Source organism: Monodelphis domestica, chromosome 4 (assembly GCF_027887165.1).
Source record: "Monodelphis domestica isolate mMonDom1 chromosome 4, mMonDom1.pri, whole genome shotgun sequence".
Classification (NCBI taxonomy): domain Eukaryota; kingdom Metazoa; phylum Chordata; class Mammalia; order Didelphimorphia; family Didelphidae; genus Monodelphis; species Monodelphis domestica.
In genome coordinates this window covers 85,486,794-85,499,782 of record NC_077230.1, presented here as the reverse complement: position 1 = coordinate 85,499,782, position 12,989 = coordinate 85,486,794, and the positions used below count along the sequence as shown (strand labels likewise).

Below are 12,989 nucleotides of genomic sequence, written 5' to 3'. Positions count from 1 at the left end.
AGGTTGGACAGGTTTGTTTTTAGGAGATGGTTTATTTCTTTTCAATGTCAGTCCTCAAAAGGAGGTTGGATGACTAATTATTAGGGACACTGTCAGAGATTACTGTTAGGGTACAAATGGAATTAGATGGCCTCTGCAGATTGTTCTTTTTATTTTTTGTTTTTTAAACCCTTACCTTCCATCTTAGAATCCCTACTGTATATTGGTTCCAAGGAGGCAGAAGAGTGATAAGGGCTAGGCAATGGAGGGTCAAGTGACTTGCCCAGGGCCACACAGCTGGGAAGTGTCTAAGGCCAAATTTGAATGCAGGACCTCCATCTCTAGGCCTGGTAAGGTCTGTTCTAACCCCAAGAATGTATGACTGTGAGCTTCACATTTGTTCTCTCCTCTCCACTCCCATTGCTACCACCCACCCTGACTCCTGTAAGAGCCTCCAAGAGGTCTTCTGACCTCTCTTCTCTTGTTCTTTCAATATATTCTTGGCATCCCTGCCACAATAATCTTCCTATGTATAGCTCTGGGTTATGTTGCTCTTCTTAATAATTATATTCATTATGAGGACTTCCAGTCAAGATGGCGGCTTAGAGAAAGCTAAAGTTCAGATCTCCGGAAACCCTTCCCTACCGAACTCAAACTATATGCTCCTAAGGCACCAAAATTAAAAACAAACAACAGCATAGACCCTGGGAATCCTCCTCCTGGACCTGGACCTGGATCAAAAGGTATGGCCCCCCCAAAAGCCAGAACCCGAGATCACTCGGACCTAAGGGGTAGGCAGAAGGAAGGTCCCAGGACTCATCCCCCCCAATCCAGAGAGCTGAGTCTGAGGCAGCAGAGGGATCCTCAGAGCCTCAGAGCCTCAGGGCCAACTATCCTGAAGGCCGCTTCCTGAAAATAATCTGACCCAGTCGAGGGGGCACCCAGAGAGCAGGGAAACAGAGAGAGAAGGGGGAGCCTGTAACCCCCTGACCAGATCCTTCCATCTGAATCTCACCAAAGGTCCCTGCCTCAAAGCATACTCAGTTCAACCCAGAGAAAGTTAATCTTATCAGGAGCCCTCGGGGCTCAGTGAAGCCGCGGCCCCTCCCCCCTCAGAGTGCTGGCTCTTCTGGCCTGCTAAGGCACAGAAACAAACACCCCAAGGAAAGGGCCAAGCCAGGCTCAGAGCATGGAAGTAAGGCAACGGAGAAGCATCGGGAGGGAACTGAGGAGGGCAGTAACACGGAAACACCAGCAATTTCTGGCTTCCCCAGGAAGACAGAACAACAACTGCATAGAATGGACAATCTGCCTAGGGCTACAACCTCTGAACACCAGACAGAGATAATAAAAGCCAGTTCTCCCCACTCAGATAGAGATGGCAAACTCCACAGAAGTGCAAAAGCCCCAAAATTCCAAGAAAAACAAGAAGAAGGGGGCAACTTTGGACACATTTTATGGAGCAAAAATATAAAATACAGAGGAGATAGAAGAGGAAACACAAGCAAATGCTCCAAAACCTTCCAAAGGAAATGGAAACTCTTCACACACCCATGAAGAATTTGAATTAGAAAGGATCAAAAAGATGGAAGCCCTCTGGGAGGAAAAGTGGGAAATAATGCAAAAGAAATTCATGCATCTCCAAAACCAGTTTGACCAAAGTGAAAAGGAAAACCAGGCTTTAAAAGTCAGAATCAGGCTACTCGAAGACAACGAGCAAGAATTAATAAAGCAAAGCCAAAAGACAAAGAAATTAAAATTCTCCTCACTCCAAGCACTTCATGTATCTCTCTGCTAAAGGATGATACTTTTCAAAAGTCTTTTATATTGTAAGGTAACGTTCAAATTCTTTTTCCTGGCATTCAAAACCCTGCACAATCTGGCATCAGCCTCCTTCACCCTTTACATGACTTCCATATGCACAGTCTATCCTCCAGCCAACTGAATTGCTCTCTGTCTGCTGAATACACACCTATCTTCATCCCTGGACTCACAGTATCTGCCTTCCTTGTTTGTCTGTTGAATTTGTACCCATCTTTAAAGCCCAACTTCAATCTTACTGTGCAAAAATTTTCAGATCCCTTGTTGATAACCAATGTCTCCCCTACTCCCTGGGCTGCTATCTCCGTTTAGCATCTCTCTATAGTATTTAACTGTGAATGTGAGGTATGCCCTGTAGTAGTAGTAGTCTCTGACTAGACCACTAACTCCACAAGTTGGGAACCACGTCTGAAATGATCGTTATTTCTTCCCCAGCAACTAGAGCACAGACCTTTTCCAAAAGTGGATACTTAATAAATATATATTGATCTGAATTTGTTGAAAGGGCCTTCTGGGGTGCCAAATTTGTTCAGTTTTTTTTCATAGCCATTTTCATTTATAATGCTTCTTGCAACTCCTTGCTAGGAACAGCTATTAGCTGTCAGACATTAACTGTTTTAGAAATGAGAGTAATACCAAAGAAATGGTGATTTATTTTCTCTAAAAACCCCAAAACAAAAACAGATTAGCCCAATTCCCCAAACAAGAACATGATTTGAAATATACCTTCTGAGCTGTTATAAGCTATATATCCTACTCTACCTCAGTTAAGGGATTTAGCTATCAGGAAGACCTAGTTCTTTTGTATTTTCATAGTTACCAGTTCCCTTTGAAATTTGAATTAGCCTTGATCCACTAATTCTAGATAGCTGAATGGCTTTAAGCACTATGATAAAGAGCCACCTCTAATTAATACTCCCATAGGCAGAACATTTCATTTTCAGCAACTTCATTTCCCCCCTGCTGATCAGTTACATTCTTTCAAGTAAAAAATCTTGTTATATGGTCTATTTGAGGCCTGTTGGGTTTATATAAATGGGGGTTGAGTGGGAAATAAAATAACCAAAAAATTTCAGGCATAATATTAAAAATGTTAAAAAGTGAGCATTTCCCCTTACTCCTTTATAGAATATGGAATGTTGCATATATATTTTCAGTTTTTTCAGTGTATTGATCAACTTTGCTGATTTTTTTTTCTTTTCAACTTTTTACTTTTTCTTTAAAAAATCTTTGTTATGTGGAGTGGCTCTCTGGGAGTGTAAAGGGTGAAGGGACACAAAAGAGAGTGGGTGATGTGAAAACAAAAGATAGCAACAAAATTTATTTTTAAAAATAGGTAAATGCAAGAGTTCTTACTCACTATTCCTATTCTCAGTCTTTTTTGCATCCTGTTAATTTTATGTATTTATTTTTAAAGTTTTATGGTTCCTCGCCCCAAAATGAATCTTCCCCTCTCTTTATTGCTATCAGTGATTGATAATGTGTGTAAACTATACTATTCAAGTCTCCCAATTAAACATATTTTAGGTGCTTAATATATAGTAGTTGAACTGAATAATTGCAGTTCTCTTCAAGACTCTGGAGGTTACTTAAATTAAAGAAAAATTATCTTTCTAGGTTTCACCATGAACCGTTCTGCGACTATATCTACAAAAAGGCCCTGTTAAAATAGATACCCTTAAGAGGGTAACGTATTAGCTCATTACATTAGCACAGATTCCTTTATGTTTCCCCTGGCGGACTGAAGGACAATGAGAAAATGGGCCAAATGAAAGACAATATAATGTAGACAAAGAAAGGCCCAAAGCACAGGAAACTAACATGAAGAGAAGGCAATAATAGTAATAATATTATGATAGATCATGTTTATATAACAGTTCATAGTTTGCCAGGCTATCTAGGCTGCATCAGCATTATTATTTGCTCCATGTTCTAGTGAAGAGAATGAAGCTGGGAGACTGCCAGGTAAGTAGAACAGCTCAGACTCAAATCCAGGTCTTTGGACTATAGGTGCAATGTTCTTTTGACTTTTTTTATTACCCATGCTGCCTTTATACTAGCTCACTCACTTTTGAGATTAGGCCACAAAATAATTTTATCCAAATTACTTCCAATTGGAAGGTAATAATCCTTAGAAATTTCATTTTTAAGTTGTCTATATATCCTTGCTTTATTCGTCATTAGTCCTGTTTCCACAGGGTAACCTGAAGCATATGACCTGCTCTCACTTTAAATTATGCCCTAAGATGTAGCAAAGTTGGGACACTAATTCATTGCTGGTGGAGTTGTGAATTGATCCAACCATTCTGGAGGGTAATTTGGAAATATGCCCAAAGGGAGCTAAAAGACTGTCTGCCCTTTGATCCAGCCATAGCACTGCTGGGTTTATACCCCAAAGAGATAATAAGGAAAAAGACTTGTACAAGAATATTCATAGCTGCGCTCTTTGTGGCGGCCAAAAATTGGAAAATGAGGGGATGCCCTTCAATTGGGGAATGGCTGAACAAATTGTTGTATGTGTTGGTGATGGAATACTATTGTGCTCAAAGGAATAATAAACTGGAGGAATTCCACGGAGACTGGAAAGACCTCCAGGAAGTGATGCAGAGCGAGAGGAGCAGAACCAGGAAACACTGTACACAAAGACGGATACACTGTGGTACAATTGAATGTCATGGACTTCTCCATTAGTGGCAATGAAGTGATCCAGGACAATTTGGAGGGATTTATGAGAAAGAACACTATCCACATCCTGAGAAAGAACTGTGGGGACAGATACACAGAAGAAAAACAACTGCTTGATCACATGGGTTGATGGGGATATGATTGGGGATGTAGACTCTAAAAGATCACCCTGGTGCAAATATCAATGATATGGAAATAAATAGGTCTTGCTCAATGACACATGTAAAGCCCAGTGGAATTGTGTATTGGCTACAGAACGGGGTTTAGGGAAGGGAAGGGAAAGAACATGAATCTTATAACCATGGAAAAATATTTTAAATTAATTAATTAAATAAAAATTTCCAAAACTTAAAATAAACAAATAAATAAATAATGCCCTAAAAACAAAGCTTCATCCTCACATTAACCATCCTAACCAATTTTTCTATTTCTATCAATGGAATAACCATTCTCCCACCTTACCAGGCTTGGGATTGGTTCTTCTCCTTCACTTTTTATGTTTGATTATTCACAAGTTTGTGATATTGTTCAGCTTCTTCCCTTTATTCTGTTTTCATTCATACCTTAACCTATTCTTGTACCTAAATTGTGGCAATGATAGCACAGGTGACTCCTTGCTTTAAATCTTTTCTCTTAAGGCCACACTGCTATCAGATTGATCTTCAAAAACAGTTTTCAGGGGCAGCTAGTTGGTATACTGGATAGAGTGCCTGGAGCTGGGAAGATCTGGGTTCAGATCTGACCTCACTTCTTAGTTTTGTGACCCATTTACCTAGCTCTCGCCCTTTGTCTTAGTGTCATTTGTAGGCCAGAAAGTAAAGGTTTTTAAAAAAAATAGCTTTCAATATGTCTTTTCACTGGTAAAGAATCTCTAATAACATATTTCTTACTTCTCTTTGCCTATTTAAGTTAATGCAAGTTCTTGAAGCTATTTCCAGCTTCCACCTATTGTAATTTCTTTTGTCTTTCCAGTGTCTCTGACATTGAATTATTCACCTCCCTGCTCCCCCCCCCCCCCCCCAGTAAAGGCAGCATAGGGTAATAATAAAAACTAGATTTGGAATCAGAAGAACTAACAGAAGAACTAGTTCTCTTGGAGGAGCTGAGAGCAAACAGGCACACTAAAGCATAGCTAGTAGAGCTGTGAACTGGTCTAACCATTTGGAAAAGCAATTTGGAAGTATGCCCAAAATAAAGATTGCTATTAGACTCTTTGACCCAGGAATACTACTAGGTCTATTTGTTATTCAGTTGTTTCAGTTGTGTTTGACTCTTGATGGCCCCATTTGGGGTTTTCTTGGCAAAGATACTGGAGTGTTTTGTCATTCCCTTCTCCAAATCATTTTCACAAGTGGGGAAACCGAGGCAAACAAGGTTAAAGTAACTTGCCCAGGGTTACATAACAAATAAGTGTCTGAAGCCAGATTTGAACCCATATGAGGAGATGAGTCCTCCTGACTCCAGGCCCAACAATCTATTGATTGTACCACCTAGTTGCCCCACTAGGGATACACTCTAGTCATCAAAGAAGAAAAGGACACACATGCACAAAAATATTTATGACAACTCTTTCTGTAATAGCAAGGAATTGGAAATTAAGGAAATGCTGTTCAACTGGGGAATGACTAAACAAGTTATGGTATATGAATGTGATAGAATGGTACTGTGCTATAAGGAATGATGAAGTGCAAAGTTTGAGAAAAATCTGGGAAGACGGATATAAAGTACAGTGAGTAGAACTAGGAGAACAATTTAAACACTAAAAGCAATGTCGTAAAGATAATCAACTCAGAAAGATTTAGGAACTCTGATCAACTCAAAGACTCACCACAAATCCAAATAACTAATGATCAAACATGAAATCTACCTCCCGACAGAGAACTGATGGACTTAAGAGTACAGCCTGAAATATATCCTCTTTTTCTCCCTTCCTCCCTTCCTCCCTTTCTCCTTTCCTTTCCTTCGTCCCTTCCTCAGTCCTGTAAGGTATCTTATGAATCTGGATATCAGACGTTAGCGATCTATTCTGAAACTGCTCATAAAAACTGAAACTGTAGCCAAGCATAACCTGATGGATCTTGAACATAGATCACACCAAAACAGAAGGAGCACTTAGTATGCATTCAGAAATGGATCAGAAGAATTGATTTACTTGGAACTGATTTTATCCAATAATATGTTTCAACGATTGCCTTTTGAGGGTCTGAATTTATTAAGCAGAATCTCTCAGCCACTAGTCTGACAACAAATGGGACAAAGAACCTCCTAGGCACTACTTCTTTTGCATTGATAAATAGACAGGAAGAATTTGGAATAGAAGTTCCAAATCACAATCCAGGCTGGTATTCAGGCTCTAAGTGACAACCTAGGTATAACTAGGTTCCAGCTTTGATGGGACGGTCTTATGTACAAGAAAAACATCTATAAACAATTAAGGATCCAATTACAGGATATAAGGCCAACTATTAACAAGAATTGTTGGAATTTAAAGGACAATGTCTATTCTCTTTAAAAAAAAAGAAATCCTTAAATTCTGTCTTAGAATTGATACAGAGTATTGGTTCTAAGACAGAAGATCAGTAAGGGTAGGAAATGAGGGTTAAGCGATTTGCCCACAGTCCCACAGCTAGGAAGTGTCTGAGGCCAAATTTGAACCCAGGACCTTCCAACTGTAGGTGTGGTTCTCTATCCACTGAGTCACCTAGCTGTTCCTGCCTATTCCTTTTAGTATCAAGCACCATTCTTGAAACTTGCCCCATACTTAATCTGTATTTAGGTCTTAGGTTCTAATTCTCTTTTCCAAAGCAATAGCTAGTTTATTTATATCTTTCATGATGACATGTATTCTTAATTTCTTTTTAAAAAGGGATAGTTTTTAATTCAAAGGAGAGACTGTAGAGATTAATTTTTTAAACTAAATGGATGAGAAAATAGTATCATAGCTTTTTATTTGGGGAAATATTTGGAGGAGCTGGGGTTTTGTAGCTCTTTTCAATAAGCATTGGCTTATTCTGCTAACAGAGAACCATCCTTCTCTACAAGAATTGAGTCCCTCATTTATAAACCAAATGATTTTTTCTATATCTTTAAAAAATATGCCTGACATGATTTGCTAATACAAGCCTGTTATCATTAAAAGATACTTGAAAAAGGGTGTGTGTGTGTGTGTGTGTGTGTGTGTGTAAGGGGAGAGTTAGTAATGAAAAAATGAAAGAACCCAATAGGGGAACAATAAGAACCACATTTATTCTTCCCTCAGAAAAAAACTACACTTTTTTTTTAAGCAGAAAGAAATTAAGGAACTAAATAAGAAAGGATTAAAACTTATGACCATATTGATATTCAGAAGCCTGGAGTACATTCTCTCAAGGAAGCAATTTTATTTTCTTTCACCCCAATGATAAGAAGGAATTGAGGGGAAAAGAATGAGAAAGATTGCCATGTATCTCAGAGGGATGAGCCTGGAAGATTCTAAAAAGTCTGGGAAGCCACCTTAGCTCAGGAAGTTCCAAGCTTCAGAGTCCCAGTTTCTTCTGGGACAGCCTAAAGCACACATAGGTGGTGATTTGGCATGGAGCTTTGGAGAAATGGTTTATTTAAAAAATCATTTTCTACCCCTCCAAACAACAAGTTTCATTGCTTTAAGACCCTTTACAGAGTTTTCCAGCAACTTATTTGCTGAAGAATACTGATGTCACTAGTTCCATAGTGTAATATCATCAAAACCACATGATAATGTAAGCAAAGGAGGAAATGTTGCAATACAGTACATCTTGTGATGCTGGAGGAGTTCTAGAATGTTTTTAATGCCATTTCCTGTTGTATAGATAACTTTACATTCACCATCAATGTCTAAAATATGCATATTTTACAAGTCAGCATCACTAAATCAGAAAAATAAGTAAAGACAGAAGGAATAATGGTTCTTACCACTTGGAGATACCAGGACTGGCTCTGTATACCTTTGTTCATCTGTTGAAGGTAGGTTAAGGGAGATCATTAACACCATACCCAGACTAGTTCCAACCCACAGACACGGGGAGATTGTTGAGTCATTTTTCCGTGCGAAGGACTCCATGAAGTATAAAGCTGTAATTGCTTCCTTAGATTCTTTGTCAATGCTGGAGATACTAGAACTTCTAGACCGATTATAGGAGTTTTCTCGGCTTTCTATGTAGATTTAGAAAATAAACATTGTTATTACATTTATGGGGTAAGACATGAAAATATATGACAACTAATTATGATTGAGGAGCACAGATTTTACAATAAAACATGAGGCATCTTCTATTTCAACCCGTTTTGTTTTATGTATGAAATATCTGAAGCATGGGCTGATGAGAGGACTCGCCCATGGTTATGTTCATGTTGTATAGCTAGTTGGTGGCAGATCGATCCCGTATCAAAACTCACATCTCTTAACTTCTAATTCAGCTTATTTTCAATCATACTATACAAATGAACTGAAATAGTATATATATTTATATATTATTCATTTTTATATTCCTTATAGCACCTAGCATAGAGTATTTGTACTCCAATGTTTGAATATATTTCAATGATAGTAGGATGGACTTGTATGAATTCACATAAAGTGAGCAGAATGAAGAGAGCTACTTATATCATGACAACAATGTGAAAGAAAAAAAATAATTCAAAAACTTAAAGAGTCTGCATTATCTGCAAGGCAATGAAATAGCAAATGATGACTCTTGAAGACTAATGATGAAGTTTCTCCTGACTGGGTAGAGGGCTGTAGCTGCGGAGTGAGGCATACTTTTCTCTACACAAGCTCATTAAAACACAACTTTGTTTTGCTTGACTAGTCTTTTATTATAAGAGATAGATCTTTGGGGGGAGTGATTAGGGTGGTGATGATAATGAAAGTGATACAAAGAAAATGATGGAGGTGATTAATGATTCACAGAGAAGATTAGATTGCGTTGGCGAGGGGGACAGAGAATCAGAGTATATTTGATATATATTAAAAGGAATAAACTATATATAATAAAATCATAGTTTACATCTGACCCCCATTTTACATCTTTGTGATTTTCTATTTCATTATAAAAAATGAAGCTATGATCTTTCTGACAATAAACAAGTGGTTTCTACTTTATTCTATTCCAGTTTTAAGCCCTCTGACATGCTACCAGTGATATCAAACTTGCAGTACTCCAAGCATCTGAGTATGGCTATAATCAGATTAAAACATAACTGAGAAATGATGAACAAAATAAATTAAAATACAACACAGATAGCATTAATTTTTGTTTTTCTAAGTCAACATGTGGCTCACAAGTATTTGTTTATATTTTAATTTGAAACCACTGCACAACATAACTAGACACAAAGGTAAAAAATATATATCTTTTGGTCAGGATCCCGATGTGAAGTTGGGACTGGCACCTTCTCTTCAACTTAAAGAGTAGCCCGAGACAATAAGTGGTTAAGTGACTCCCCAGGGTCAAAGAGCTAGTTGTTTCAGAATCAGAACTTGAACTCAGGTTTTCCTGATTCTGAGGTCAATTTGCAGCCTCTCACTTAGGCAACTTATACCACACGATTGTTGTAAGGAAAGCTTTTTGTAATATGTAAAGTTCTATGAAAATATGAGTTATAATTATTAGTATCATTATTTTCATTACTATAGCAGAATAAACCTGGACAACTTAATAACCAATACACTAACTTTTAAGGGACCAAGGCATAACTATAATATGAAGTTTTATACGTGGGGCATGGAGGAAGATTTAGAGGAGCTCACCCCAGGGATGTCCATACGCAGGACTCAACTATGCCCCAGGATGGTACTATTGGTACCCTCTAAATTTTTGCACTTTGGAGCAAAGCTCTACTCACCTTGCCCTAGTTGGAGTCTGGATTAAGTCTAGGTATGTGCTAGGAAAACAAAGAAAAATATTCCTATGTCCACCAACTTTTCACCTATAACTTACCTTCTGTTGTGACAGGTAGAGAGACCTCCATGCAAGCAGCTGACTGTGCCTTTCGGAATGGTGGTCTTCCAGGACCCCAGCGATTTACTTTTGAAACATCAGCACTAGAAAGACGTTTTCCAGAACTGCAGCTCTGGGAAGTTGGGCTGGTGCAGTGTCCATTTACATGATCTGGAACAAGAATGGTAGGTTGGATGCCCTTATAATTGGTGCTATAGTGTACCAACATAAGTACAAAGACTTATTTCTAAGGGGCCTGAGAGTGGGTGTCCTATAAAAAACATGTAAAACACCACGTTAACATACTTTCTGCAGAGACGATCAGTTTACTTAACTATCTAAAAATGACTAAATTCTTATCTTTTCAAGATTTGGTAGAAATTCATTATGTCACTAGCAATCTTATAAGGCACCAATATTACAATACTTAACTTCAGTGTTCATCTAGATTCTTTGCATATTCTGTCACTGCACTGTGATGCTATATTCATAATTAAACACACAGCAATTTATCTTTGGAAATAGGAAATTGAAATAGATTTGTTCACATGGTAATAGTAGTCACCAATACTAATGATAAAATACCTAGCTAGAATCCCAGTACTGAATCCCAGCCTCTGAAGCTTTAGCTTTAAAAAAAAAAAAGGACAAAATAAAAGTTTGTTTTTTAAAATCAGAAGCAAATAAAGACAGTACCCAGTACTGTTTTGATGTGACTTTAGATGACAAAAGATTTATGAAAACTATGCTCTCTTTTCTTAAATCCTTATGTTGCATTTTAAATTAATTGATTATAATTTTCCAATTTCAAAAAATATTGCCCATTAGAGTTTTTTCATTGGTTTCTTTAAGGTCAGAAAGTAGATGAAAGAGTCCTACACTTAAAGTTCAACAATATACCCCCTCCTTTTAAAGGGACACCAACATGAAATGCCTGGCATAATAGATTTGTAAAGTATGAGGGATTTGTAGTAAAAAAACTTGGCTTTGAATTTCAATTCCGCCGCCTGACCTAGGGCAAGTTGCCTAACTTCACTAGGCTTCCGTATCTTCCTCTTAAATGAGGAGATGATTGAAATACATGACCTCCATGGACCCCTTTCCAGCACTAAATCTATGTTCCTATGAAAAAACTTGAGAAGTTTTAAAACAGAAAAATCAAGGAGAAAAAAAAATAATCAGGATTCTTATTTTTAAAAGTAATTCCTTCTCTTAAAAAATTTCACTTTTCTATAAATTAGGTAGGTTCTGTCAGTATACTTCAAATAAGATGAGATTAATGTGATTTTATCTGAGAATATATTTTATTGTCTGAAATGAAGTATACTTACAGTTATAAGAACAGTGACTATTAATCCAGTTGAAATTAATCTTTAGCATTGCCATTGTTGCTGAGGTTTTATTAAAAAAGAACAAGAGCAGTATTCTTACTTAATACTTGGCAAACTTAATAGTCTAACAATGAAGCCAAATCTTTTAATATGGAATAAAGAATAATATTTAGAAAATGAAGTATTTCACATGTCTATGACACAGAGGTTAATTCCTACAACAATAGATTTAACACAAATATTAAAATATCAAGAGAAATAAACTTCAATTTACTATGTGATGACAACAACCAAACTGATGCCAATATTTGCTTTCAATCTTGAAACAGCGCCAGTCGATTGATACAAATAAATCAATACATTCTAACCACTGGGCAACGGCTGTTGGATAGCCTTTGTTCTACCTGGCCTGCCTTCTAATTGACCCTGGATGATGGGCAGGTTTTCCTTCCTTGATGTTGGAATCATTTTTAGCTTGATTTTAGTGACTTTGATAATCCAGTAATATTCAGACCATCCTCTCTTCTCTGTCTTTATTTGCTTCTGATTTTAAAAAACAAACTTTTATTTTGTCCTTTTTTTTTTTTAAAGCTAAAGCTTCAGAGGCTGGGATACAGGCTTTCCTTTGAAGTCAGCTTAATTTCCTTTCTTGTTTTGGTTTAGATCTTTAATAGAAAAGGTTTTACTTGTTCTTGGATGTGTTTATTTTAACTTTGAAAAAAATTGAGGCTTACATCCTCCAGGTCTGCTGATTATTCTTTGAAACTTCAAATTTCAAAGAGAAACTTCCCACTGAGCTTTATTCAGTCTACTCAGTTATTCTACAAGCTTGTTTCCTTAAGATGATCTCTCTGTCTCTGTCTCTCATGGTCTTAATGTAATAGACAAATATTTAAGAACCATTTGGAACCAAGCTCTCTTTCTATTTTTTTTTAAACCCTTACCTTCCATCTTGGAGTCAATACTGTGTATTGGCTCCAAGGCAGAAGAGTGGTAAGGGCTAGGCCATGGGGGTCAAGTGACTTGCCCAGGGTCACACAGCTGGGAAGAGTCTGAGGCCAGATATGAACCTAGGACCTTCCATCTCTAGGCCTGGCTCTCCAGAGCTACCCAGCGGCCCCCATCACGTTTTATTTTTAAAAAGTTGTGCCTCAGAAATATAACCTGAGGCTTAGTCACAGAGCTGTAGGATTTTAAACTTCCTTCCATCATTAAA

General features: G+C 37.5%; 1 protein-coding gene across 10 annotated transcripts in view; it reads right to left on the bottom strand.

Moving 5' to 3' along the window:
- Positions 1–12,989, bottom strand: part of STXBP5L (syntaxin binding protein 5L) — a 469,360-nt gene that overhangs the window by 33,700 nt on the left and 422,671 nt on the right. For all 10 annotated transcript variants that reach the window (XM_056793510.1, XM_056793513.1, XM_056793507.1 and 7 more), the window contains 2 exons: positions 10,443–10,613; positions 8,416–8,655 (listed from right to left, as the gene is read on the bottom strand). In XM_056793510.1, coding sequence (XP_056649488.1) covers positions 8,416–8,655; positions 10,443–10,613 — 411 coding nt within the window. The remainder of the gene's footprint in view (positions 1–8,415; positions 8,656–10,442; positions 10,614–12,989) is intronic.